We start from the raw sequence: 27,624 nt of genomic DNA, 5'->3' as shown, positions 1-27,624 counted from the left end.
GGCGCTCGGAGACGAGGCGACTGGACAACAGATGACGAGTTTCTACTAAGAAAACTGTACTGTCAGTGCAGCTGATACTACGTAATGTTATGTTAACAATGATTTACACACCTGAAAAACATATTCTCAATAATGAAAAAATAATTAAGTTGCAAAACAAGCAGCAGCAAAGTAACGTGAGAAAAGAAACAGGTTACCTGTATTATCTCCATCAGACCACAGGTTATTTATTTCTCTGTAAATATACACAAACGCATGTTCTGTGACTGTGACTCTTAATTTTTATTGGAAAAGTTATTTTTATTTAGGTACCACCACTTCCATAGGTTGTCATTACTTTTGTCCATTTATCCTTTTTTTCTTGGCCTGTAAAACCAAACTGTTGAAGTGATGTGGACTTGAACACATCAACACATCAGGCAGAAATACAAGATAGATGTACAAGAAATTCATAAATTAACAAATTAATATATACATTATATTTTTTAATTATCTTTATTTTAGCACAAAAAAGAAAGGAATTGCAAAATCATCTGTTAAAATGCAGTCTTCAGGAGTCCTATAAAGTCATTAAATAAACCAGAATAAATAAATCACTTATTTAATTAAAGAGGAATATATTACATATACATTCGTCACAATAACATTTTGTCTTATTTCTAGGCTTTTATTACCTGACGTCGCCCCATTGGGCATAAAAACTACCTCACCCAGAATTCATAGCGCTGTCGCATTTTGACGCCTGCGCATCACGGCTGAGTCCAGGGCCGGGTATCATGGCGACGTACGTGGACATTCTGAAGAGCGAGTTTCCTGAGATCGACTCGGAGCTTTTTGATTATATTACAGGTGAGACACCGGAGACAGAGCCGCCGCGTGGCCGCTGTCTCCGCCGCGGTGGAGCGGTACAGACCGGCCGTTACTCTGCCTGTTAGCCGGGAGCCGCTGCTCTGTAGCCGCAAAGCTAATGAGCTATCCAGGCTAACCGGAGCCGGGACTCCGGGCAGCACGGCATGGGCCGGTTAGCTCCACCTAAACCCAGGTCAGTCTGAGGCTCATAGCCCGGTTTGACTGGACACTGACCCACAGGAACCGCTTAGGAAATATTCCATAGTTATAGGAAATATTCGAGGACTGTTAAGGAAATATTCCGGTAAAGTGAAGCTTGGGGCAGAGAAGGAGGAAAGATTGATGTTGTGGATCTTTATGAACCTGATGAAGATAAGAGTCAGCTGTCAGTCTGTGTCAAGGTTGAAACACAGACCACAACATGTTTCACTGACTGTGGGTCACGTGATTAATCAGAATTTGCTTTATTCACCAAGTCACGTGACGAGCCTCAAGTTCCCAGTGTCACAAACTGACCTGGAGTTGGTCACACATGAATCTAGATCCAACATGAACTCAGTCCTGTAGTTCTGCAGGACCTCAGGGAAAACCTCTTTCTGTCACCTGTGGATCTGGTGTGTGCTGACCTACAGCTGGATGCACATCTGTCTGTGTGCTTTGCTCAGTAACTGAAACACTGCTGTGACCAGTGACCCCCAGACTGAGGACTTCACTCAGTGCCGGGATTCTGACAGTGAAGAAGAAGCAGACTTCCTGTCCTCTCAGGCTGCATCACTGATGGAGGTAAAGGCTTTAATGAGAGACCATTGTCCTCCTCCTCTTCCTCTCAGTTACCAGCTGTCATGCTGCTTGTTATGAATGTATTCATCTACAGTTGGCTGTGATGAACTTTAACTGTTGTCAGATTATCACTGGTTTGAACCTCTGCTGCTTTGAGGGGAAACAGTTTGATCTGAACACAGTCTCCTCTTCACTCCAGATGTACTCAGTCTCAGGTTGACATCATGTATTTATTACAGTGACCTCCTTCACCTCCTGGCTCAGGTCCACATTCACACTCTGTTAAAGTGACTCATCATTTAGAGGAGCAGCTCTGACACTGAGCTGTCTGTGTCTGCACGACACGTCCTCTTACTGGATTTCTAAAATCCACAGATATTAAGATCATTTATAGTCCTGCCCTGACGCTCACTCGTTAATATACCAAAAAATAATGTTTTCATCAGTTTAAACTGTTTAAACTGCCAACTGTTGTGTCCTCTCCAGCTCAGAATGAGCTCTTCATATCTACACAGGTAACAGATCCTCTGCCACAGAGCTGCCATGTTCCTACAGAAACCCAGAGCAGACAAACCAAGCTCTGGCTCTAAAGACGACCTTTTGTGTTTTTATGTTACCTGAAGGCCACCATAGTTCTCCTACATGCTTGGAAAGGGAGGGGTGAGGGAGGGTGAAGGGAGGGGTATTTAGCTGGTTGCAGTCTGCAGCCTGACCACTAGATGGCTCTAAGCCCTCCACATTGGTCCTTTAACACTTCAGGTCTCTGGTGATTGAACCAGAGATTTACCAGTCACCAGGCTGCAGTGATGTACAGGTGTGCTTCTGGATGCTGTGACATCCCTGCAGGTGAAAAACCACTGTTCGTCCTGATCTGAACTCACTGTTGATCTATACAGCTGCATCATGAAGGAGAAACACGTCATTACAGCTGTAGCAGAACATCTGTTCTGTGTATCCACCAAAGCTGGAACCAACAGTCAATTAATCAGTTAACTGAGAGAAACTAATCTGAATCTGTTCTGATAACTGATTAATTATTGTGATTCCTTAGATATAATGATGAACTTGTCTCAAAACTAAAAAACTAAAACTAAACTGAACATCTAACTCTGAGCTGGACATTTTACAGATGATTCACTGAGGAAACAATGGATCAGTTCATTAATGAGAGTAATCATCAGTCACATTGTCATGTTCACAAACATCCTGCAGTGAAAACGTCATTCTACCTGGTTTCATTTGCCAAGCTGGACTCTGGAGGACTCTGGAGTTAGGGTCTGCGCCACAGAGCTGAGGGGGGGTTTTGTCCTCCACTGTCCTTCATTACAACAGCACACACAGTGATGGAGTCAGATGATGAGGTGAAAATAGGAGAGAGACAGGAGGTGACATGTCCATGTGTCTCATTAGGTGACGTCTGAATGTGTCCCTGTGTCTCAGGTGTTCTGGAGAGTGGCGGCGCAGACTTTGAGGATGGAGAGGAGGTGTACGACGCCATCGGCGGCGTCCTGCAGGAAGTGTCAACTGACAGTAAAAATGAGGACGACATCAAAGACATCTGTCTCCAGATGTTCAACACCCTCAAACTGTAAGACAGCTGGTCCACCTGAACATCACCAATCAGCTGATTCACTGATCGACAGGAAGTCATTATGTTAATCAGTCAAATGTTCAGCTAACATGTGATCAGTCAAACAGCAGAGGGTTCTCAGGGGTGAGACTTTAATATTCTGATCAGACAAAAGGATCAATATGTTTCCAATAATCAGACATGGTGTAGAAGTGATGGTCTGTGTGTGTGTGTGTGTGTGTACTTGTACTTGGTTTTAGAGTTATGGTTAGAATTAGGTTTAGGTTAAGGTTAGGGTTAGGGTTAGGCACTCAGTTGTGATGTTTACGGTTAGGGTAAGGGGCTAGGGAATGCATTATGTCAATGAGTGTCCTCACAAAGATGGAAGTACAAGTGTGTGTGTGTGTCTGTCTGTCTGTCTGTCTGTCTGTCTGTCTGTCTGTCTGTCTGTCTGTCTGTCTGTGCGCGCCTCTGTGTGATGTGATTTTTCCTCCCTGTTTGTCAGGAACAACCATCATGGCTCTCAGAAGCAGGTGTTGTTGGACGTGCCTGTGCAGCTCTCTCAGATCTCTGCAGACACTGGTGAGAAACACGTCACACTTCAGTTCAGTGAGTTGTGTGTGTGGGTGTGTGCATGCGTGCCTGTGTGTGTGTGTTCACTCCTTCACTTCTACTGCCAGTGTTAACAATGTGAAGCTGTGTGTCTGTGTTCAGAGTCAGCAGCCAAAGATGTCCAGGGGATCTGGATGATGAAACGTCCTCAGAACACAGTGAGTCTCTGACCTCATTCCTTTGTCACTGGTCTGTATTCACTCAGACACTAGCAGTTTGACCTGATCACAGGGAGGAGACATCACTGATGATCACCTCACTGACATCATCATAAACCGAAAACTACAACACACACACACACACACACACGCACACGCACACGAATACACACAACCTGCAAACACACACACACAAATGCACACAACCTGCACACACATATACACACAACCTGCACACGCACGTGAATACACACAATCTGCACACACGCACACGAATACACACAACCTGCAAACACACGCAAATACACACAACCTGTACACACACGAATACTCACAACCTGCACACACACGAATACACACAACCTGCACACATACATATACACACAACCTGCACACATACATATACACACAACCTGCACACACACACAAATACACACCATTTGCACACACGAATACACACAACCTGAACACAAACACACGCAGGTTTTAGACATGAGCAATGTTTATTTTAGCATCTCTGTCCCGCTGCTCTGCTGTGATGTCATTAAACGCATCATTTCCTGTTTCTGTCTCCCTAGACAGTGGACGCCAAGAAACTGGAGAAGGCCGAGGCGAAGCTGAAGGCTAAACACGAACGCAGGAATGAGAAGGACTCTCAGAAAGCCTCCACCCCACTGTCAGTGCACACCTCTCCTCACCTGTCCACACCTGTCCTCACCTCCTCTCACCTGTACTCACCTGTCCACACCTGTCCTCTCCTGTTCTCACCTGTCCTCACCTCCTCTCACCTGCCCTCACCTGTCCACACTTGATCTCACCTGTCCACACCTGTCCTCACCTGTCCACAACAATCCTCACATGTGCTCTCCTGTACTCAGCTGTCTTCACCTGTCCACACCTCCTCTCACCTGTCCTCCTCTGTTGTCCCTCATAGAGTCCTGGAGGAGGCGTCAGCCAGTCAGGCAAGCAGTAAGAAGGACAACCGAGTCGACCAATCAGGGAAGAACCGCAGCTATGACATTCGCATCGAGAACTTTGATGTTTCGTTTGGAGAAAGGTGAGTGGAGGGGAGAGGGGCTGCTCACCTGATAAAACAGAGAACAGTCAGCTGTTTCACCTCAGCAGGTGGAGAGGCTGGTGAATCTTCAATGTTTGTGATGAGCTGGTCACTGTGTGTCTGAACTTTTTCTTCTTCTGTGGTCATTTCCATCCTGTTTAAACCAGAAGAATATTTGACTTTCTGAATATTTTATTGTATTAATTATTTTCATGTGATTTTTCTTTAATTTGCTTCTATGTCCAGGTGTCTGCTGCAGGGGGCGGAGCTCTCTCTGGCGTCGGGTCGGCGGTACGGTCTGATTGGTCGTAATGGTCTGGGGAAGACGACACTGCTGAAGATGTTGGCAAGTCGTAACCTCCGTGTCCCGGCTCACATCTCCATCCTTCACGTGGAGCAGGAAGTGGCGGGAGACGAGACGGCGGCGCTGCAGAGTGTCCTGCAGAGTGACACGCTGAGAGAGGAGCTGCTAGACGAGGAGAAGAGGCTGAATGCTCGCATCGCTAACGGAACGTAAGACCCACAACTGAGTGAAACAACTGATAGAGTCCACACATTAAACCCCATGATGGTCTTTTTCAGTTGTCAGTCTGTATTGATTAGAATCAGTAAAAACACTGAATTAAACTGGTTCACATTTAAAGTCAGTGATTGGTCGACGCTCTTCAGTGACACAAGATGTCTCTGATTGGATGGAGCTGAGCTGTCTAACATTTTCTCAGCTTGTTTCTCTGATAACTTCAGATCCAGACATCCAATGACTAAAATCCTTCATCTGGTTCAAATATAGAACTGAAAACCACCAAGGTGGAGAAAGATGATCTGAAACATGAGACTTCAAACTGGATCAAAGTCAATTTGAGCTTCTGTCAGACAAACACAACACTGACACATGAGCAGAAAGGATATGACATCACTGACAGACGACCAATGAAACGGAGCATTACCATGATTAAAATCACAGATTTCTCTGTTTGAGAATTGATGGAAACATTAGTGATGATGAAGAACTCAACAACATGTAAAACATAGGTCTGCTTGATTTAATGAGGAAAGTCAGCAGAGTCGCACTGTGCTCAAGCTCTTTGTGTGTCTGTCTGTGTCTCAGGGCTGATGGGCTAGAGAGTGTTCGACTGTCAGAGATCTACGGCAAACTGGAGGAGATCGAAGCCGACAAAGCTCCAGCCCGGTAACTATGGCAACCACACAGCCACACTGTTTACATCCACATCAGCACAGTGAAGAGTGAGAATGAACAACCAGAGCTGTGTGTGATCAGGTGGACTGTCCAACAGAATAGGTCCAGGTCCTGCAGTGGACTGTCACAGTGATGGAATGATAACACAAGTAAAGGGGACCAGTGTAAAAGTAACACTGGTGAAACTGGTCCAGGAACAACAGAGGAGCTGAACTCTGATCCTCTCAGGAATTGATGCAACTTGTGTCTCTGTCAGTTGACAGAATTCCTGTTGATTTCTTCAGTAACAGCTAGAACAGTCAGCTGTACTAGATATTACTTCCTGTGCACAGGTATTACTTCCTGTACACGGTAGCTGCTATAGTTAGCAGTTAGCAGTGTGTCTCAAACACTCATTCCAGGCCCTGTGGGGGCAGTTTTGATTGACATCTGTCTCGTCCAATCAGGGCCTCCGTCATCCTGGCTGGTCTCGGATTCTCTCCCAGGATGCAACAGCAGGCCACCAAGTGAGTCACCTGTCTCTGACACAAGCACATTTTCACGTCACTATAACACAACAAGCGACAAACAGTGTGTGTGTGTCCACAGGGAGTTCTCAGGAGGCTGGAGGATGAGGCTGGCCCTGGCCAGAGCTCTGTTTGCTCGGTGAGTTCCCATCTTCACGGGTGAATGTCCACAATGATGCTGCTGAGCGCTGACAGACGTCTGACCCACTGTGTTCTGTTTTCAGGCCCGATCTGCTGCTGCTGGACGGTGAGTAACATGACTGCAGACTATAGTCAGGAGCAGGAGCTCAGGAGGGAGGAGGAGGAGAAGGAGGAGGGGGAGGGAGGTGACGAAGGAATAATCTGAGAACAAGAGGAGGATAAAAGGGAGCAGGAGGAATTATGTAATGTAGTAAGCGGAGTACAAGCAGTGAGTACCATTAGAGTAGTCAGAGTATGAGTACTAATGTGAGTAGTATTAGTATCAACAGTATGTTTGTGAGTAATAGTATCTCAGTAGTAGTAGTATTCAGAGTATGAATACCAGAGGGAGGAGAGAAGGATGAACATTGTTCTAGTTGTAGTATAAGTAGTACTGATAGGAGTACTAATAGTATGAGGAGTTGTAGTATTAGTATGCTGATTGTAGTATTGTGGTAGTAGCTGTTGTAGTATCAGTAGTACTGTGACGTATTCCTCCTGTGTCTGTTTCAGAGCCGACCAACATGTTGGACGTCAGAGCCATCCTGTGGTTAGAGAACTACCTGCAGGTCTCAACTTTAACCTTAGCATCCCTCACCCGAAACAATGGAACTGTAAGCCACGAGCTAACAAGTAACAAACACTAACGTCCCGTACCTCCTCCCGCAGACGTGGCAGTCCACCATCTTGGTTGTGTCTCATGACAGAAACTTCTTGAATGCCGTGGTAACAGACATCATCCACCTGCACTCCCAGATGCTCGACAGTTACCGTGGCAACTACGAAAACTTTATTAAAACCAAAGAAGACAGACTGAAGAACCAGCAGAGAGAGTACGAGGCCCAGCTGCAGTACAGACAACACATACAGGTACTACTGCTACTGCACAACACAGTTTCAGTAGCACTGCAGTACTCTGGTGAGTACTGCAGTGCTACTGAAACTGTGTGAGGTGGGTGAGGGTCACATGATGAGGCTGTTTTCCCATAATTTCCTGCTTGTGTTTCAGGTGTTCATTGACAGGTTTCGCTACAATGCCAACAGAGCAGCTCAGGTCCAGAGCAAACTGAAGCTCCTGGAGAGATTGTGAGTCCCTGTCCCGTCCAGACCTGTGAACCATGTTGTGAATGTGACAGTGTCTGATGTGAACCTGTTGTCTCCCCTCAGACCTGAGCTGAAGCCCATAGAGAAAGAGACTGAGGTCACTTTAAGGTAAGAGGAGGAGCCTTCATCATCTTCATCTTCACTGAGCCCTGGTTCAGACCTGTGGTCCTCAGAGGCTGAATCACAGGAACATCACTGACGCTCTGACCACAAAGGGGGTGTTTCTTCAGATGGGGGGTGTGGTTCAGAGTGACAGAGCACCATAGTAACTCACTCATACACCTGCCTGCGTGTGCACAGCTTGAGAGGAGCATCATGGGAATACAAGACAAAAACAGATTTGTTGATATTTCTCACTTTGCTCTGGTGGTCTGAAGAACTGTCTGTCTGTCTGTCTGTCAGTGTCTTATCTTAGTGACCTTAAACTGACCACGGAGCAGAATGATTTTTCATGTTTCCTTCATGCTGTTACAGACTCTATAATTTGCTCAGACATTGTTAAAGATTAAAGAAATACAAGTGTGATATGATGATGATGATGATGATGATGATGATGATGATGAAGGAGACGGATCAGCTCCAGACCAATTTAACTTTGTGAGCCATTGATGGAGTGAGGCAGGTAAATGAGATTTTCAACTAACGTCAAGGTTAATAAATGGTACAGTCCATTTTAGGGGGGTCTGAAATTACAATATTTAAAGATTCTTCCAAGCTGTGTTATAGAAGCTCATATCAACAGGTAAAATGTATGTATGTATGTATGTAGGATGTATCAATGTTTCAAACCCCCCCCCAAACTGTTGTTTTTAGCTCTTTTGGGGGGTCAGACCCCTCCCAATCCTTCCCGTAATTCGAACCCTGCCTCTGACCTTTCATGTGGCGCCATCACCAGGTCATGACTGACTGACCTGGCAGAGGGGAACCTGTCAGATCAGTCAGGGACACATTCTGACAGGGTCTGACAGGGTCTGTAGACCTGGACTGGTTGGTTTCAGGGTCTCTGTAGAACTGGATGCAGCTATGATCTGTAAATGTTTGGCTCTAGGTCAACAGGCGTGGTCTCAGGTGTTGGTTCTTACACCTGATTAAACACAGCTGCTGCCTGCTGTCTTATTCCACAAAAAACGGTCTGGACAGGATCGGTGGTCCCATTTTACCAGTGATAGACAAGAGGACTGTTGTGACATTAACAGGGTTTGGGTTAGGGGCCAAGGGCCAAGTCGGGGCCAAGTTGGGGCCAAGATCATATAATTCACCTGCGTGTACAAGCTGCTGGAAGTGATGTCAGGCCGCACACAGCTGGATGGTCCTGTGACCACACCTGGGCCAGGTGTCTCTGTTGACAAGGTGATGGATTGATTGACATGTTGTGTCTCTGCAGGTTTCCAGATAACTTTGAGAAGTTGTCTCCTCCCATCCTGCAGTTAGATGAGGTAGAGTTTTACTACTCTCCAGACCAGCGGCTCTTCTCTGGACTCAACCTGTCGGCCGACCTCGAGTCTCGAATCTGCATTGTATGTGTCACCGACCGTGAACCGTAAAATCAACCAATCAGAGACTGTAGAACTGTCAGTGCCTTGATACTAGTCACATCTGAAGGATCCAGAATGATCACATGATTTACCAAAATATTCAATCAGCTGGATGTTTGACAACTTCTGTCAGAGTTTAATGTCATAGAATATTAATATAAATACTAATATTAATATAATCACTAATATTATCACTAATCATATGATCAATAACAGTGATAAACACATACTGTTGTTTCCTGTCAGGTCGGTGAAAATGGTGCTGGTAAAACCACTGTCCTCAAACTGCTGATGGGCGAGTTGACACCGGTCGGCGGAGTAAGACAAGCTCACAGGTGAGACGACCTGCCGACCAATCAGAGCAGAGGAGGAACCAGAGTCTCATAGCAAACTGTTCACATGAACTGTTTACAGACCCAGAGTTTGTTGTCGTCCTGATTTTAGAGATTGTTTTAAAGAAACGTTTATAGGGAGTGTTTCTGTTCTGTTTTCAGGTTTATTCACAGGGATGTTAACATGTTGTTTATGTGGAACCTGTCGTATAGTGTCTACAGGGAACTGGTGACTAGGGAACATTTCACCGTCTGTATAGAGAACTGTCCTGTTGCTGATTTTTTTTGTCTTTCATCAGGAACTTGAAGATCGGTTACTTCAGTCAGCATCATGTGGACCAGCTGGACTTGAACGTCTGCTCTGTGGAGCTGCTGCTCAACAGGTTCCCTGGTAACTATGGCAACTACAACCGTCACCAACTATAACCGTCACCAACTATAACCAGGTGCTAAGCTGTGATTGGCCGTTGTTTGTGTGCGTTGCAGGTCGGACGGAGGAGGAGTACCGCCACCAGCTTGGAGGTTACGGTATCACCGGAGAGCTGGCCACGAGGCCGGTGGCCAGTCTGTCAGGAGGACAGAAGAGCCGGGTCGCCTTCGCACAGATGACCATGCCATGGTAACAGAGAGCTCCGGGATCAGCTAATAGCGTGTCTGATGATGATGATGGTGATGATGTTGATGATGTCGTCTGTTTGTCTGTCCTTCAGTCCAAACTTTTACATCCTGGACGAGCCGACCAACCACTTGGACATGGAGACCATCGAGGCTCTGGCTAAAGCTCTCAACAAGTTCAGAGTGAGTGAGTGAGTGAGTGAGTGAGTGAGTGAGTGAGTGAGTGAGTGAGTGAGTGAGTGAGTGAGTGAGTGAGTGAGTGAGTGAGTGAGTGAGTGAGTGTTCCCTTCACTGCCTCACTCAGTGACACACTGACAGCTGTTTTCAGATGTGTTGTCATGGTAACGAGGTCAGATCAGACGTCAGCTGATCAGAAGTCAGTAGGGGGTGTGTGTTCCTCAATCAGCTGTTTGAACAACAAACATTTTCCTCTTCATGTTGTGTGATGTCATGTGTTTCAGGGCGGTGTCATCCTGGTGTCACACGACGAGCGTCTGATACGGCTGGTGTGTAAGGAGCTGTGGGTGTGTGAGGGCGGGAAAGTTCGACGCATCGATGGCGGCTTCGATGAGTACCGAGACATCCTGCATGAGCAGTTCAGGAAGGAGGGTTACCTGTGAGGCTCCACCCACTGCTCACTGACCATGCTGACCACTAGTAAAATAAACCCCACCCCCTCCATAATAACACCTGTCACAACAGCCAATCAGCCATCAGAGCTCATCGGAGGACATTTTCTTCTCTGAACTGTCTCATCTCCTGCTTCAGGTGATGCTCTGCTGTGAGCTGATTGGTTGTTTTTATTCACCTAATGAGGTCACAGTGAACTCTGGAGGAGGAGTCATTTGGAGATTATTTAAAAGTCAAACATGCGTCTGTCGTCATGTTGTGGTCACAGTCAACCTGCTTTAGTTTCGTATGGACTCAGTGGAGGTTTGAGGTTTTATCAGTTTTTAAGGACCTGACAATAAAAACCATCAGATCATGAATTTCTTCTTCTCTGCTTCGCTCTGTTATCTCATTCAGTCACAGGTGTCACAGGTGTCACACTCAATGATCTGTGACTCAACAACTTCCTCAAAACTAAAGATGAAAAATTGTTAAAAACAATCAATCTTTAATTGTCCTAATAACAGATTCATTATTATCTATTAAATTGTGTGAATGTGTCAGATAATGTCACGCTGACATCACAAGGTGTTTACGACTCAAACACAGGCGGGACGTGGACTTGACTTTGGACTGACCATGAACTTTCCAGATCTCTCTCTTTAGTCCTCAATAAAATGTAAACAGGTGAGTTCTATAAAAATCAGCCAGTACAGTTGTCATGAAGGAGGAAATTGGCTCTAGAGACCAAAACAGTTTTTGTACCAGGCTGTAAACATGTTTATTTCTGCTGTAAAGTTGGACATTTTAACATGGGAGTCTATGGGGACTGACTCACTGTTGGAGCCAGACTCTAGTGGTCATTGGAGGAACTGCATCTTCTAGCTCTTTGCTGTTGGCTGATGAATGTCACCTGTTCACAGGGAGGTCGACCTTCATTGACATAGTCATGCCTCTCACATCCAAATAAGGCAGCCTGCTCTGCTCCATTTGTGAGGAATTTTCATTCACTTGGTGATAAGGGAGCGAGCAGCTTTTCTACACTGTCACTCCAGTCCTAAACATTACACTGAAAATTTTGAATTTGTCATTAGGACAAAGCAAAGCAGCAAAGTGAACATCTGAATAAGTGACTACCTTAAAATATAAACTGGAACCTTAAAGTACCTTAAACTGGACATGCTGAACAGGACATTTGAAGCTAAGCTAGCTGCAGCCTCAACCCAAGCTAACAGGTGAGACCACGACTGCTCACAGATGGACATGAACAGCAGGTGTGAGGAGAAACTCTACAGCAACATCTCCAAAACAAAAAACTCCACAGGAATTGAATTAAGTCTCCAACACCACTGTCACTTCAGTGACCAAGAGACTAGCAGTGGAGGAGGAAATAAACTACCTTCTCAAGGAGAACAAGGAGCTGAAAGAAAAGGTGATGGAGCTGCAGCCGGACACATGGTCTCAAAGAAGAAGAGCAGGAGACATAGTCAAAGACATCCTGTCCAAAACTGCACTGCATTGACAGATGCTGTGGTTGATACAGTGCAGATGGAAAGAGGAGTGAAGATACCGTCAAGTCATCCTGCAGTTCACCATGAGGTGGCACCGGAAACTAAACTCCAACACCGGCAAAGACCTGGAGATTTACTCAAAGCAAGACGTCTGCAAAGCTGACAGAGAAGCTGCGCTGCCGTGGCTGGAGACAGAGGAGGAAAAACGAGTCCTCCAGAGGACACGTGGGATTCTTCAGTGGTAACAGAGAATCATCAGAACTGACTGATCACTGTGATGTTCAGTTATCTTCTCTGTGAGGGTTAGGGTTAACACAGCTTAGATTCTAATGTTCCTTAAGTCATTATTATTTTAAAGAGGTTTTGTTCTACTTTAAGGGATCTCACTTTATTTGAAGGAGCAGAGTGAAAAAATGAAAACGGTCATCATTCAAACATTTTCCTCTTTGTCAGAGTTACATCATTAAAACCTTTTTCTGCACATTTAAGAGGCAGAAAAGGTGAAACAGTAAATATACCTTCACTTCAGATGCAAGTTGTATCTTAAAGGTAAATGTTTGTACTGTAATTAAATTGCGTTGTGTTCAATGGAGAGAGTCTTTGCAACAGTGTTGAGAACCAAAGCAAACACCCAGAAGTCTTTAGTGTTTCACTCCCTGTTCATAGATGTCTAACTTTACTCCAACAGTTTCACCAAGAGATTGTATAAAAAGGAAACTGATCTTCCTGTTCTGTAAAAATTAAAAAGCAGAATGTTTTCTTCTCCAGGAAACTCATTCAAAATACTTTATAGTCACAAGATGAACAGATCAGCTGGAGTTCCAGTTTCTTTCATTCATGTCTCTGGGAGGATTTTGTCCACCAACAGAGACACTGCTGGTCACTGGACAATTTGTTATTCAAACAGGTGATACACTCCTGATCCTGGGGAACATATATGACCATATATGGCTATAATAATAATAAAAACAACAGTAGTAATAATAATAATAATAATACCTCACCAAAACAAAACTGTGATTACTGAAATTACTAAGACTGTAAAAGAGCTCAGTCAGAGGTTTCCTTCAGACGGTGACACACCTAGTGGTGATTTTAACATGGTGATGATGATTGGTTTGATAGAACGCCTTCAACACCTCATTGTTTTGAGTTTTGTAGTGAATTTAAATTAAAGGTATGCGTTGTTCTGAAAACCCTGATGCCCAAACTGTCACATGGTTTAAACCAGATGGATCAGTCAAATCCAGGACAGAGTTTTGGTTGATGTCAGAATAAAGTCAAGAGCTGGAGTCCATAACTTCTGTAGCTCCTCTAACCAATCACTGTACGTTACACTTAGTCCTGATCCCACAAACCCATGTCTACAGTCCTGAAAATTTAACTCCTAGAAAATAGACTGACCCATCTATCAAGAAATTATAACAATGATCAAGGATGTAACTGAAAATTCAGATCTCACAACTTCTAAAATATGAGTTTCATATCATTTCAGCCACTTTGCTGCTGTAACACTGTGAATATCCCCACTGTGGGACTAATAAAGGCTATCTTATCTTATCTTATCAAATCTCCACACTAAATAAATAAATAATTAAGTAGGATAAGTAAAAAAAACTCATTACAGAAATAAACTGGATCTGTAATAAATCTTCATTAAATGAGAATAACAAAAAGAAAGTTGTTCTCCTGCAGGACAACATTTACACTGATGAAGGGCGAAGTGGATGGAGGAGGGTGAAAGGTCCTCGGCAGGCTTTTGGAGATTAGGAAAAAAAAATTCTGTAAAGGCTCTGACTCGGGAGTGAACAGACCCTGAAAAGATTTCTGGGGAAACTTTCCAGATCTGTAATCAACTGTACTCCTCCTGTTTTTCCTGCTGATGCTTTCTTTGAGCACATTAAGGCCTGGACCTACAGTGGAGGAGAGTTTCAAAAATATTTACGAGTATGGATGAAGTGGAAAAGGTAATGAAGTACTAATTATTCTCAGACAAATCCACTGGTTCAGATGGTCTGACTGGATACTTAAAGGTATTTTTGGAAATATGTTACTTTATTTCATATGTTAAGAGAAATATGTGAAACTCTTCAACCACTATGACGCAAGAGATCATTACAAAGATCCTAAATTAACAGACAATCTTTGACTCAACTCTGCTTAGCAATGATTATAAACTCTTATCTCTTATTTATAACAACAGATGAAAAACTAATATCACACAAATGATCTCAGATACACAGGTTTTTTAAAAGGTCATTAAATCAATAATAATATACGACTTGTGCTCGATTTATGGATTATAACTGTCTGACTGAAGGGTTGGTTTTATTCATGGAGTTTTTTCAACAATAGAACATGTTCATGTTCTGCTCTTTAGAATTGCTTGGATTTGGGAAAAAAACTTTATAAATGTAGTTTATAAGGACACTAATATCACAGTTCTTTTGTTCTGACCACAAAGTTCATCTGTAAGATTCTCAGAGATAAAGGAATAAACAAGCCTGTCCCACCTCCCCCTGTTTCTACTGCAGCTGCAGAAATGCTTTCTATCTTTGTATAAAACTCTGATAATGAAACATTAATGGTGTAAGGCCAACAATGGTAATCAGCCAACCCTCTGATGACTCAACCACTCTCATGAAAAATAGTGATCAAATCCCAAAAATCCTAAAAAAAAATCAGATAAGACATCTGGATTAAAGCTCAACCTTAAAAATGTGAACTGCCACTGATTCATGACCCCTCATAACATCCCTGTCAACTCAACTGTCTCTCAACCAAACACCTCTGTTATTGGTTGAAACTTTCATCTGCCATTAACTCAACACTGATGTCACTTCCCAAAACTTCAGTAAGTGGTGTCAAAAATAAACTGGCTAAGATCCTTTTTGAAATATGAAAATAGCTTTTGGTTTAAATCTTTATGAGGCCTCACATTTATTTGTTTATTTACTTGATTGATTTTTATCTAATTACACAGTTGTGTATGTGATCATTCTTTGTTGTTTGTCCAGTGTCTGACTGAAGCTGGATGGAACTGTACTGTACCACGGCATTTATGTTTCTGTGAAACTTCCGAGGTTTATATAAAATTTGAAAAAAAAAGTTAATCAGTCCTGAGACAAACAGGAAGTGATGAAACAGGAAGTCAGAAACTCAAAAACATCTCCAGAGCAAAGCACCTGATGAGAAGGGAGGTCATCAAGAACAGTCGAGAGGATCCTCGTGTGCTCTCTCTCTCTCTCTCTCCCTCCCTTATCTCACAGGTGTTGAATGGAAAATACTCAGTTACAGTGAAAAACCTGGCAGCAGGTTAAGTTCTCTGTCCTTTGCCAAACTCAGGTGAGTTTCCACCTCAGTGTGTTTCCAGGTGTTTCCAGGGTACGACTGTGTATCTGAAGACAGTAGTAAAAAGCCTTTAGTGTCTCCAGAGGGGACACCTGAGTCAGTGTAGGTCAGACTAGAAGTTGGACAGGTGACCAGGAGCAGCAGGAGGCTCAGGTCCAGTTGATCTCTACAGTTCAGGTGTCCAGGCTGCTGCTGTCTCCTGCTGTGTCTTCTCTCTGAGATGAGGCAGGACAGCATCCCTGTAAAAAACCTCCAACTTGGACACAGTCTCCTCCCACAGGTCAGGGTCAAAAGTAACTGGGACAATGGCTGTCTCCTTTGTGGTGTACACGACGAGGTCGGCCTGTTGCAGGCCCGTCACTGCCAGCTGACACTGGATCTGGGTGAAGTAACTGTGGGACGTCTTCAGACGGTAGACTGGAGACTGGGGAGCAGGGGAGGATGTTAGAGATGGGGAGAGGACGTTAAAAATGAGGAGAGGACGTTTAAGATGAGGAGAGGATATTAGAGACTAGGAGAGGATGTTAAAGATGTGGAGAGGAGAGGACATTACAGATGAGGAGAGGATGTTAGAGACGAGGAGAGGACATTAGAGACGAGCAGAGGACGTTAAGAGACAAGGAGAGGACAGGCAGACAACAATGAGTTGGAGACAGACTGCTCTGCACAGTAAAAGCTTTTTTACCCCTCCAGGTTTCCGTCCGTCCCCATCCTGTATTTCCAGACAGAAGGCAGGGTCCTCCCTGCAGGCGTCCTCCACCCGTCTCTGTCTGTGTTTGTAGGGACACTTCACCTCGAGGCAGAGCAGCCATTGGCCCGTCCGGCTGTCTGTCACGATGCCGTCAGGACTTGCAGCCAACCAAGGTCGCAGAGCATCGATGAACAGACCGCAGTCCCGAACCGAGACTGGCCAACCTAATGCCAAACTCTTCTGTCTCTGCAGGACGACATCATCATCATCATGTCACTTCCTTCTCTATGTTCAGCTCATTGTTCAATGATCTTATGTTCAGAGTATTTTCATTGTGACACAGATTAAAGGTGATGTGTATTCAGACCAGGTCTCCTCAGGACCCAGATAAACCTGTCGAACCTCCTGATACACAGGCTGATACCTGAACTAGGACTGTAACTGATGGGGTCAGGATTAGCTCTGGAACCAGAACCTGGTCCTCAGGGGTTAGTACTTTGTGGGGAGAGCTCTCAGGGTTTTGAACTGTACCTGGTACATGTGGACGACCTTGGCCTCCATCTGGATCCCCCAGCTCATGGCTCTGGTCTGGACTCTGCGACCCTCACCTGTTGAATCAGAGTCCACTTTGTTAACCCCCAACACAGATCCTGAACCAGTTTTTGTCTCAGACTGAGTTAAAGTGACAGGGTCTCCTCCTGTTGGTCTACAGAGACCAGTTCAAGGAGTTGAGGGTCCAGTATCAGGTCCTCGTTTGTTCTTCAGTTTTTTAAAACTAATTCAGCCAAAACAGAAATTTAGGGTTACAGCCGATCATTCAATTAGTTGATCATTCGATTAGTTGATTAATTGATCATTAACTGTTTTGAGTGTTTTCAATCAAAAATAACAAAAATAACGGAGTCCTCTTCATGTTGTGAACGACTGACTAATGAGTGTTTTCACTATTGATCAAAGTGATGATGATTTAATAAATCAATTATCATTTAAACCAGTAACTGATCAGTTATTGATTATGTTGACTTGACTTCTCTGTTAAATTATCGTTTAATAAGTTGTTGGTTGATTGATCATTGGTCAGAAAACAATCAGAAATAAACTGTTTTCTGGCATTGTAGACCAGAACCATCACTGTCTGAGCTCAGGTGTGGAGGGTGTGACCAGGTGTATAAGGGTGTGGCCTACCTGTGATAGCAGCCAGGTAGGAGGTGGGCGGAGTTTTGCTCTTGCCGTTAACGAAGCGACAGTGAGCAATGCGATGTGCAACAGAGGCTGTGATCCGGTTCTTCCTCCATGAGAACCAGTCCTGATTTGTCCTCTGTCCACGGGTCAGAACCTCCACCTCCTCCACCACATCCCCGGCCAACCGAACCCCCAGACCTAGAGGAACCTCCTCTGGGCTGGGACGTCCTCTGTTGGAGAAGTGAACTGGTTTTTGAGGAGGATCTGGATCTGTAGCTGCACTCTGAACCGGTTTCTGATTTGGCTTCTTATTGGGTGATTGAGTCTTCCATTTTTGGTCGTGTCCTCCACCAGGTCGTGGTCTCACTGCAGGGACCGGGTCAACCTGGCCAGAGTTGTCACCCTGCTGGCTCCCAATATGAGAAGGGCGCACAGCTCCAGGTCTGGTCTTCAGTGTTTGACTGGTTCTGGTTTCAGTGGTTTTGGGTCGTGCTCTGTCTCCAGAAGTCTGAGTCTGGATGGTTGGATGGTACCTGACCTGAGGCAGGACAATTTTCCCGGTCCGACCAGTTGCTGTGACCTCAGCTCCTGTCGAGCTCTGGTTATTCTGGGTCTGCATTTTCATGTGGTCTACATCAGAACAGAAACAGATTTATGGACTCAGACGGACTGAGGACTGGACACTAAATGAGCTGTGCTCACATTTAAATAAGGTGAACTTTAGAGGTCAAAGACGAAATTCACTTCTTGTACAGTTTTAAAAGTTTTGAACAAAACTTAATAAATATGTGGAAAACATGTTAAACAGTTCACCTGTAACAGATGAACATATCTGCACTTGATGTCCAAACATGTCACGTGTCGACGTCATCTCACCCGTTTTTTCCTTTGGAGACTGATTTTCGTGCAGGAGACTTTAATTCTCATCAGAACCTAATCGAGTCATTTCCGCAACATAATTAATCAAATGAAAACGTATTCATCAAAAACTTAAATTGATTTAACACGGGGGCGTCTGACATATGACAGTGACCATGTCCGATGGTTCTTAGTGTCCTTTTAAAATGTTTAATTTCATACTAACGCTTTCATTAGTAAGGCTTTTATTTTGAAGTCTATGGCCGGATGTTGCTTGTTATGTACACCTAAAAGAAAAACTCCTCTGGTCCATTAAATCAGGAGTAAACAGGTGAGGACACCTCTGTTCTGTCGACATCTGCCTGCCGAGCTGCGTGACGTGAACACTGGATGCTCTGATAGCTATAAGCCTTTTCACCAAACTTCAAAAGTGGCAGGAAATACATTTGCTTGCCTATTGGCAAAAGAAAAACCGTCAGTTTAGTTCTTCGGGGATGTGAAAAACTGTTTTCGGACATACTCTCGTATTTAGTATCAAACATATAAAAGGAGCAACTTTGCTATTTTACAGTTCTGTGTCGCGTTGTTCCAGCACAACACTTGACAGTCAGTGTCAGTGAGTGAGCCTGTCGCCTGTCTGACAGTTGCTTTAGTGTCCCTTAAAGACCTTCAGAAGATTCTCGTCTTACGGAAACTATCTTCTACACGGTAATAGATCCAAGGGTTAAGTGCAAGAAAAGAAGGAAAGGTTAAACTGTAACATTTTTGAATGGAGTTTGGCGCAAACTCGCTGTGGCCGCTCCTCTCCAGAATAAGACCAGCTGTTTCGGTTCAGAGGTTCACTGTCTGTGGCTACTACTGTAGTGAGACACAGTCACTGTCTGTTGCATCTGTTATGTACCTACCATATGTTCTGTCAGAGTTTAACACCAGAGAGAAGGGTCTTACCTTTGTAGCCGCGTACAGTCAGTCTGCAGGGATGAAACAGAAGTGAAACCGATTCTATTTAAACTGTGACTCATTGTCCCGTGACAGTGTGTAGACCTGTGTCCGGACATGCCCCGAACAAACTTAACTCTGCTCTGAAGAGTCAATGACATTGTCATGATATGTCATGATATTCTGTCAATCGATTAATTCGTTTAGACACACTGGTTTTATAGTTTATAATGATGCGGACCAGAACAGAAGATCTGAGCGGGATTTAACAAACTTTAATCCGCAGCGCCGCCATGTTGGATTTAAACATCCTAGTAAAGCCTGTTTTACATGTTTAATGTCAATGTCATTTATTCAACAGTCCCTGGTCGTGATGGATGTATGCTAACAGATTGTAGGAGGCGTTAGGTTATGACACAACAGGTGATTTAAAAGTTACGTCACAAAAGTCTGTAGTAAATGTGTTAACACGATCACTGCATCGATAAACAGCGTCAGTGTCTGAACGTCTTGTCAAACCTTTCACGTCCGTCAGCGTTTGGTTAACGCCCCTTTTCTGTTCCAACATATCTCTGCTGTGATTGGTCAAATGTTGGAGCGCTGGGAAGAATGCACCTCAACGATTGGTTGCAGAATGTTGATTTTGAGAATGTGATTAGCTTTCACATTCAACATTTTCAACATTTCTCCAGATGATGGTTCGACAGCTGTTCGAGTCCCACCTCTGACCAAAACTATTAGATCCCTATCAGCAGAGAAACGAACCATTAGAGTGTTTTCCTATGTCACAACTGACAGGTGCCGCAGCAGCCACGTCACATGAATCACAAACAATGAGCGAACAACGGGATTCAATTAAAGGCTAAATATACACAATAACTACAGCGCCTCAGTAAAGTACTAAAACAAATAAACAGAGAAAAACAAACAGAAAAGGCAACAGGTTTGGTGGAATCTGTTTTTATTGGTTAAAACGTGTGAAGGGCAGATACCTCTGGATCCTGGAGACACTGGTTGTTCCAGTCGTTATATTTTCAACCTGTCGTCAAAAACGTTTTGTGATATTTGTAAATGACTGGCTTCCATATAAGAGTCTAGAACAACACAACTGCTGTTCAGATCTAAAGACAAACTGTTGTTCACTGACATTTCTCTGCAGCAGCTTGTTAATCAGTTGTTTTTTGTCAATTTGTATTTTATTTAATTTAAATTTGACATCTCATCTTTCTTTTTATTGTTTAGATGTTGTAATACATTAATTTAACTCACCTCTGTTTGAAAGATGCTCCAGATGTGAATCTTCCACTTCTGTATTTATTATTAAATTCTATTCTGATGTTTTGTTGTTTTTGTGTAATTGTTGTGGTTGACCTGTTGAACTCTGACCTTTTCTATCAGGTGATCTTTACCTGGATGAGCCCTCAGTGTTGTTTGACAGGTAAAAGTGTTGTCCTCCCCTCCTGCAGGGGGTCATGTCGGTCTCTCAGGTCTCTGCTGATCTGTTCCTCAGTGGTCTGCACTCGGCTCTGAACCTCAGTGTGTTGACCAGCAGGAACATCACGCTCATTATCAATGCCAGTGGACTGGAGGATGTGTCCTACCCTCCTCTAGAAGGCCTGCAGATCCTCCATGTCCCTGTCCAGGATCAACCTCATGCCCCCCTGAGACAATACTTTGACCCTGTGGCTGAACGGATCAACCAGAACCAGACAGGGAGGACTCTGGTCCACTGCACCGCTGGCAGGAGCCGATCCCCTGCTCTGATCATGGCCTACCTGATGAGGTAAACCACCTGTCCCCAACTAGAAGATTCACTGTGGATCCAGTTTGAGACCTCCAGTCTCTCTGTGATCATTGTGTCTCTCTTTGTAATTCAGGACTCTGAGGTCGTTCAGGTCTCTTTGGTTCAGGACTCAGAGGTGGTTCTGGTCTCTGTTTGCAGGTTTAGAGGTCTCAGCCTCCGTCAGGCTCATGAGCAGGTTTTGTTGCAGCGACCTTTCATCAGACCCAATGCCGGTTTCTGGAGACAGCTGATGGACTATGAGAGGACTCTGTTCAGCAGGAACACGGTGAGGATGGTGAGGACGTCCAGTGGAGTCCTGCCTGAGGCTCTGCAGGACTCTGAGGACACCAGAACCACTGCAGCATACTGTGTCAATGTTTGACTCCGTTCTGCTCAGAGACATTGAGGCTGCTCAGGTTCAGATTCTCCTACAGTCTTTCACGGAAAGATATTCTTTAACTGTTTAGTCCTGATTTTTCAGAGAAACAACTCAAGATCTGAAACCAAGTTTTCAAGGAAATCAAAGGAAAAACAGCTCAATGGATGAAAATAAGATTCTAAAAAATGTTCATGAAAAATAGATGGAAAACATAAAATACTGTTAATAATTATTAATAATACAAATAAAACACATAAAAAGGTGGAATGCTGCAGAAGATACCCCCCCTGGATATTTTCAGGTTACAATTTGATTCTTGTCAGTCCAAATACTTTTGGACCATTTGCATTGGTGAGGCTTTTATTTTGAAAATTTCAGCCATCTGTTTTGGCTGACCTACTTTTTTTTTAAAGTTTCAGTTTAAAAACTGACCTCTGTTCTCTGGAGGTTCAGACAGCTGCAAACCTCAAACCAAACTCCATTCAAAAAGTGCCAGATTCTTTGTGCACTTGTAAGAACAGACCTGACAGGTGTTTAACAAGGTGACAGGCGACAGTATACATTTATTTTTCTGTAAAGAACAAAAACTGTCGAAAAATGAAAAAGTTTCATAACTAACTGTGTTTCGATCGACTTCTTTTCTTACAGGTTTTGGTGTAGATATCAGTAGATATGTTCCAGTGATGGAGTTGAGTTTTCAACTGTCAGACTGAACAAGACATGCTCAGAGTCCTCAGTGTTTGTTACATGTGTGTTACAGGTGATCAGTGCTTGTTTTTGCTAATGAACCTGGTGAGTCCAGTGTCAGACCACAAGACTGAGACCAGGTCTCAGGTCTGACCCTGATGAGTTTGATATTAACACCAACAGGAACAAGAGAATCTGTTGTGTAAAAAAGACAAATCAAAGTTTATTGTGACAGTAGAGGGAACGATGAACTGCACAGTGAACAGAGACCGACTCTGTGATCAACCAAAACCTGATCAGTCCAAATCATCAGGATCAACGTCATGAAACACACATAAGCTCAGTTCAGTCCTGGCTCTGTAGACAGGACAGGGACCTGATGCTGGTCAGAGCAGGACCAAGACTCAAGTCCAGCAGCAGAACCAGGAGTCAAAGAGCTCAGAAAGCAGTCCTGGTCTTGGATTTGGACTCAGTACTGGAAGCTTCTCTTTGTCTGGATGTCGTCAAGGATCTGCTGAAGCTCCTCGTCTTCAAACCGACCCTCCAGACTGGAAACACACACACAGCTGCATTTTTGACATGTGCTATTTGTAGAACATCACATTCAGTACAACACCACGGCTCTGATCTGGTCTCTGTCTGTGTGATCTGGTCTGGGTCTTTGTGTGATGTGGATCAGACTGACCTGGGGATCAGGGCTTTGGCCTCTTCAGCAGCCTCAGGACACAGATTTGCCAAACTGGCCAACTCAAACTTATGAAGCTTCTTCTGCAGGAGGAGACTGAGAGAAGATGGGGCGGCATTGTCAGATCCAGATCAGACCACAAAGATCTGACAGTGTCAGGTTTGTGTGAGGACAGTTGGAGGTGAACCAGTACCTGCGCACGGCGGTGATAGTCTCCCTGTTCTTGAAGCGGCTGAAGCGAGCTGTGTAGTTGAGGGTCTTCATGAAGACTTCGGACAGCTCCTGCTCGTCCTCGGCACTCTCGTTCTGCTGCTTCCTATGCTCCAGCAACATGTGGACCTCTGAGTTCAGCAGAGTTTCAGCGCTCTCAAACTCTGTGATGACAAGAACCAGAGACCAGGTGGGTCAGGGTCTGAGTGACCAGGTCCTGCTCCCAGCTGACACTGAACATCTGTCTCCATCATACTGATCAGGTGTTTAATGGAGCTGTGATCAAGTCATTATTGATTATTTTATAAATGAACTAATCAATCACTGGGACGAGAAAACATCACAAACAATAACACGTCACATTACCAGAGTCCAAACTGAGACCAGACCACAACCCCAAAAACCTTCAGTTTACTGTCAGATGAGAAAACCAGGACCAGAACCAGGAGACTTTTATTTTGACATTTTGATAATAAATCACAATTGATCAATGATCGAAAATAATTCCTCACTCTTTTATTGATCACACCAGGTCAGTTGTGGGTGTGATGGCTCAGACCAGGTCTGGACTCTCAGAGACTGATGGACTGGTCTCTGATTCAGAACTAGAGGGAAACTTCAAAATCCACCTTCAGATTACCTAAAGCTTCAATTATGAACACTTCCCTGCTTTTAGCACACAGACCACACTGGACCTGGTCTAGGCACTATACGTAGACTGTAGCCAAGTCTAGACCTGGTTCATTGAGGTCTACACACAGAGAAACCTCCCTGATATTTCCCAAGTCTTTATCTTCTCTGGAGTCACATAGTCCAGATTTTACAAGTCTAAGTACAGCGATTTCCATCTAGACCTGGTCCAGAGTGGTCTGGATGTGAACAGTCTCTTCTTCATTTAACCAATAAAACAACGGTTTGATTCATGTGAACCGGGTTTATTACTGAACTGAAACAGTCCAATCAGAACCAAACTTAAGACCGGACCTCGGACCGGACCGTGGTGGTTTACAGACCTTTAGGAAACAACAGCTGTGAAGCGTCTTCTTCAACATCACCGACGTGCGGAGGAGCCGCGCCGCTTCCCGCCGCCATGACCGACACTGCACCGGCTCGGCGGAGACACAAGATGGCGGACGGTGTGCGGTGCCTTTAACAGACTCCCGGTGAGTCGGTGGAGATTTACCGGTCAGAATAACGAACAGAGCCTTCAGCTCGGCGCCTTTCAGCCTCCTAAAACACAGAACCTCATCCGAGTCCAACACTAACCACTTCCGGGGTGTGGCCAGCTTATTTCAAAATAAAAGCCGCGGCCTACAGCGTCCCCCAGCGGACCGTAGCGGTCGGTGTCACGGAACTGCAGCACTGACAGATAAAATAAACTGTCGGCAACCGACAGAAACACACGGTGGATAAATCTGCTTCACTTCCCCAGGTCTCAAAGAGAAATATTCTACAGGTCACTATAGCCATGAGAACTCGTCGGTTAATCAATTAATCGATATTGGTAACTGGTGAATAATTTCAGGATGCTTTTCTTTGTCACGTGATTGAATCCGTCAGTTTTGGAGAACTGCCACCCTTTACAAATTATTTAGTATCTGAGGCTACTGGTTTTTAGAGGTTAAGATTTTACAGGCAGAGCATAGAGACTATTATCAGTAAATAAAATATGACAAATTCTGCTTGATCCTGTTTTTAATGTATTATATGTATACATACAGTACATACATTTTGATCATCAGATTCTGTCACTACAGATTAAATAATAATGATAATTTAGACTAATTAAACCAAATATTAACCTGGTAAGTCATCACTAATATCTATAAACCACACATCTATTAAAATGAATGATTCTTATGATACCTATTATTTAGATAGTGATAAATTTTCCACCATTTTAAAACTGTATTTAAACAAATAGAAAAAAAACAAAACAAAATAAACTCCTGTAGTCAGACTACAGAGAACAAAACCACAGTGTTGCCCACTCTCACATTAAAGTGACTCCGCTGTTTGTTATTGGACAGAACAGGTTTCTGATGTGATTCCGTACAGGTCTGTACAGGTCCACCAGGTTAATCAGCCTTTTTTGTCCTGGCTCCTGGATTATGGCTCCGCCTCCCTCTGGAGGTCACATCAGCAAACTGCATGTTTTGAATCTCGTCTCAAAACCATTTTATTCTTATTTTAGAGATTGATTTGATGCCATTTCTTAGCAGCAGTTTTTAACTAGTGATTGTTCTATTTTATCTTTTGTGTCTGTGACCCCTTTTGTAACTCTAGTTTTTTGTTTTTTTGTTCTGTATGAATAAAGTTAGCTTTACACTGAGGAGAGGTGAGGAATACTTTAAAAAAATACTTGGGAAACTCACTAGTTGTACTGGTTAACCGTCGAATTTATCAGCTTAGAGTGAAAGTGAGCGGGAGTGTCTCCGTACTGTTTTATTTTACACCAGCCTATGTTTTACACCCACTCTGCTTTAGTCAAAGACTGTCTCACTCTCTACACATATTCATCATGTCTGTGAACAGCTGTAAGATACAGTGTATTAATTGTTTCATCCTGACACACTCATAGCAATTCACTCAAACGGCGAAAACTCAAAAGCTACTGCGTTGGCCGGGAATCGAACCCGGGTCAACTGCTTGGAAGGCAGCTATGCTAACCACTATACCACCAACGCAATGTAAAATTACATTTTCCTGATATTTATCAGCGTCTTACGTGTAATGCATTAATCATCTGGACAGCCACTGACGTGATTTAAGGCTACATGTTGATGCATTTCTATAAAAACTGAAGAGAATTATTCGTTTAGGCAAGAAACAAAAAAAAACAAACAGATTTTTAACATTTCAAGAATTTATTTGTTAATTTCCAACTTATATCTTCACAGCTCCTCCTGTGTACATTAATTATATATTTACATAAAAAACAAGTGAAGAGTGAGAAAACAACAACAACAATCTATTTGTGATAACATTAAAGATTCTGTAAAGCAGAAAAACATATGAGTTCTGAGTTTGCCACACCACAGAAAAATGGCATATCAACTCCCCTGCCAAATTTGAATGAATAAAAATATAGCCAAATATATAAAATTAGGTTTCAAACTTGTGAAAAAATAAGCAGTATTATCAACTCTGGAACACTGGGGGCGTGTCCGCTGGAGGCACTGAAACCACACCCACGGTCGGGAGAACTTCTGCATCGCTGAACGGTCTAACAAATTTATGACTGCATCCAACAGCTTTATTGATTGTACACACACACACGTGTTGTACATATTTTCACATTACAAATTGCTCTAAATTGTCCGATGACCTGGCTTTATCTATTTCTTTGCCGGCATCGGTAAGAGAACTAGCTTCTAAGCTACATACGGAGCTAACTTAGCCCATTTTCCACTGGTTAAAAAACCTGCTAAGAGCCGCTTCAACATCGGGCTTCTGTCGGCAGTGATGAAGGGTTTATTCGGCATTCACAGCCGGGTTAAATGAATTTTCAGTAGACACGGGTATCTATTGGCTCCTGTTCCGATCGTCTTCGATCGGCATTGATGTAAACACAAAACCTGGGTGAACCCGCTAATTTTCGCCTCTTTTCCTGCTGTAATGTCTCTCAGAGGACACAGACACACACCTGCATTGATCAATACTGTATCACAGTAATGTGAAAGTTGACTGAAGCACAAGAGGAAAGATCACTGAGATAGTTTTCCTTTAATTTTGAGATACTAAGTCATAATTATGAGATAACAATAGCTAACATTCAGTACATTAATTTGACCCATGAACATGCAGCACTTGATGTGATTCCACTTAAGTTAATTAACTTCAATGTCCACAGCTCACATGGTCATGAGTCCAAATCACTTAATATTCTTTACAACAGTGGTTTCCAACTTTTTCCAGCTCATGTCCCACTTGAAAATCTCGAAAATGTCTGACCTTGTAACAATACGGAGGCTGAATAATGCCTTCTAAGAGCACTTTTTATTTTGATTATAACGATCAAACATTCAGGACTGAACAGAAAGCAAAGGAAACTGAGTTTTTCCTTTTTGTTTGACAGAGGAGAGATCACTGGTTGATGCACCCTCTGACTCTTGACTCTTTAACTCTTCCTGTTTCTAACCAGCTCTGTTTGATTCTCCAGTTTTTGATGTTACTGATGTAATTCTTCAGCTTGCAATCAGGCTGAGATAGCAACAAGTATATGATGAAGTCTGACAGTGAC

General features: G+C 43.7%; 4 protein-coding genes and 1 non-coding gene across 10 annotated transcripts; 2 read left to right on the top strand and 3 right to left on the bottom strand.

Moving 5' to 3' along the window:
• The first annotated feature begins 710 nt into the window (after positions 1-710).
• abcf3 (ATP-binding cassette, sub-family F (GCN20), member 3) lies at positions 711-11,485 on the top strand. 3 transcript variants are annotated; one of them, XM_071495884.1, is made up of 21 exons: positions 711-849; positions 3,070-3,217; positions 3,705-3,781; positions 3,896-3,969; positions 4,548-4,645; positions 4,904-5,026; positions 5,273-5,539; positions 6,135-6,215; positions 6,671-6,730; positions 6,813-6,869; positions 6,955-6,977; positions 7,424-7,479; positions 7,580-7,780; positions 7,920-7,996; positions 8,078-8,122; positions 9,399-9,531; positions 9,796-9,884; positions 10,181-10,272; positions 10,368-10,500; positions 10,592-10,679; positions 10,958-11,485. In XM_071495884.1, the coding sequence occupies exons 1-21, from the start codon at positions 777-779 to the stop codon at positions 11,114-11,116; spliced, it is 2,154 nt and encodes a 717-aa protein (XP_071351985.1). In that variant the 5' UTR covers positions 711-776; the 3' UTR covers positions 11,117-11,485. The 3 variants fall into 3 exon arrangements, with proteins under 3 accessions (XP_071351985.1, XP_071351986.1, XP_071351987.1); XM_071495885.1 differs by having other exon boundaries at positions 712-849; positions 3,914-3,969; XM_071495886.1 differs by lacking the exon at positions 711-849 and adding an exon at positions 1,037-1,632 and having other exon boundaries at positions 3,914-3,969.
• A 4,040-nt stretch (positions 11,486-15,525) lies between these two features.
• Positions 15,526-19,781, bottom strand: LOC139631592 (uncharacterized). Of its 2 annotated transcripts, XM_071495887.1 has the most exons (6): positions 19,647-19,728; positions 18,654-18,773; positions 17,844-18,470; positions 17,190-17,266; positions 16,653-16,904; positions 15,526-16,391 (listed from the first exon to the last, which is right to left on the bottom strand). In XM_071495887.1, the coding sequence occupies exons 2-6, from the start codon at positions 18,709-18,711 to the stop codon at positions 16,134-16,136; spliced, it is 1,272 nt and encodes a 423-aa protein (XP_071351988.1). In that variant the 5' UTR covers positions 18,712-18,773; positions 19,647-19,728; the 3' UTR covers positions 15,526-16,133. The 2 variants fall into 2 exon arrangements, with proteins under 2 accessions (XP_071351988.1, XP_071351990.1); XM_071495889.1 differs by lacking the exon at positions 18,654-18,773 and having other exon boundaries at positions 19,647-19,781.
• On the top strand, positions 18,958-22,076 carry LOC139631593 (dual specificity protein phosphatase 14). Of its 3 annotated transcripts, none has more exons than XM_071495891.1 (3): positions 18,958-19,029; positions 21,104-21,420; positions 21,580-22,076. In XM_071495891.1, the coding sequence occupies exons 2-3, from the start codon at positions 21,110-21,112 to the stop codon at positions 21,800-21,802; spliced, it is 534 nt and encodes a 177-aa protein (XP_071351992.1). In that variant the 5' UTR covers positions 18,958-19,029; positions 21,104-21,109; the 3' UTR covers positions 21,803-22,076. The 3 variants fall into 3 exon arrangements, with proteins under 3 accessions (XP_071351992.1, XP_071351993.1, XP_071351991.1); XM_071495892.1 differs by lacking the exon at positions 18,958-19,029 and adding an exon at positions 19,278-19,406 and having other exon boundaries at positions 21,580-21,947; XM_071495890.1 differs by lacking the exon at positions 18,958-19,029 and adding an exon at positions 19,943-20,060 and having other exon boundaries at positions 21,580-21,947.
• Positions 22,077-22,684: 608 nt separating this feature from the next.
• Positions 22,685-24,644, bottom strand: polr2d (RNA polymerase II subunit D). The gene is made up of 4 exons (XM_071495893.1): positions 24,395-24,644; positions 23,365-23,545; positions 23,172-23,267; positions 22,685-23,034 (listed from the first exon to the last, which is right to left on the bottom strand). Exons 1-4 carry the CDS (start codon positions 24,471-24,473, stop codon positions 22,956-22,958), a joined length of 435 nt encoding a protein of 144 aa, XP_071351994.1. The 5' UTR covers positions 24,474-24,644; the 3' UTR covers positions 22,685-22,955.
• Positions 24,645-25,996: 1,352 nt separating this feature from the next.
• Positions 25,997-26,068, bottom strand: trnag-ucc (transfer RNA glycine (anticodon UCC)). Its single transcript has one exon. It is a non-coding gene; the product is annotated as a tRNA-Gly (tRNA).
• Positions 26,069-27,624: the final 1,556 nt, after the last annotated feature.

Source organism: Trachinotus anak, unplaced genomic scaffold, assembly GCF_046630095.1.
Source record: "Trachinotus anak isolate AG129_WGS33_773 ecotype Australia unplaced genomic scaffold, CSIRO_AGI_Tana_v1 ptg000014l, whole genome shotgun sequence".
NCBI lineage: Eukaryota > Metazoa > Chordata > Actinopteri > Carangiformes > Carangidae > Trachinotus > Trachinotus anak.
The sequence above is the reverse complement of the archived record's forward strand: the minus strand, read 5'-3'. Positions and strand labels throughout refer to the sequence as shown.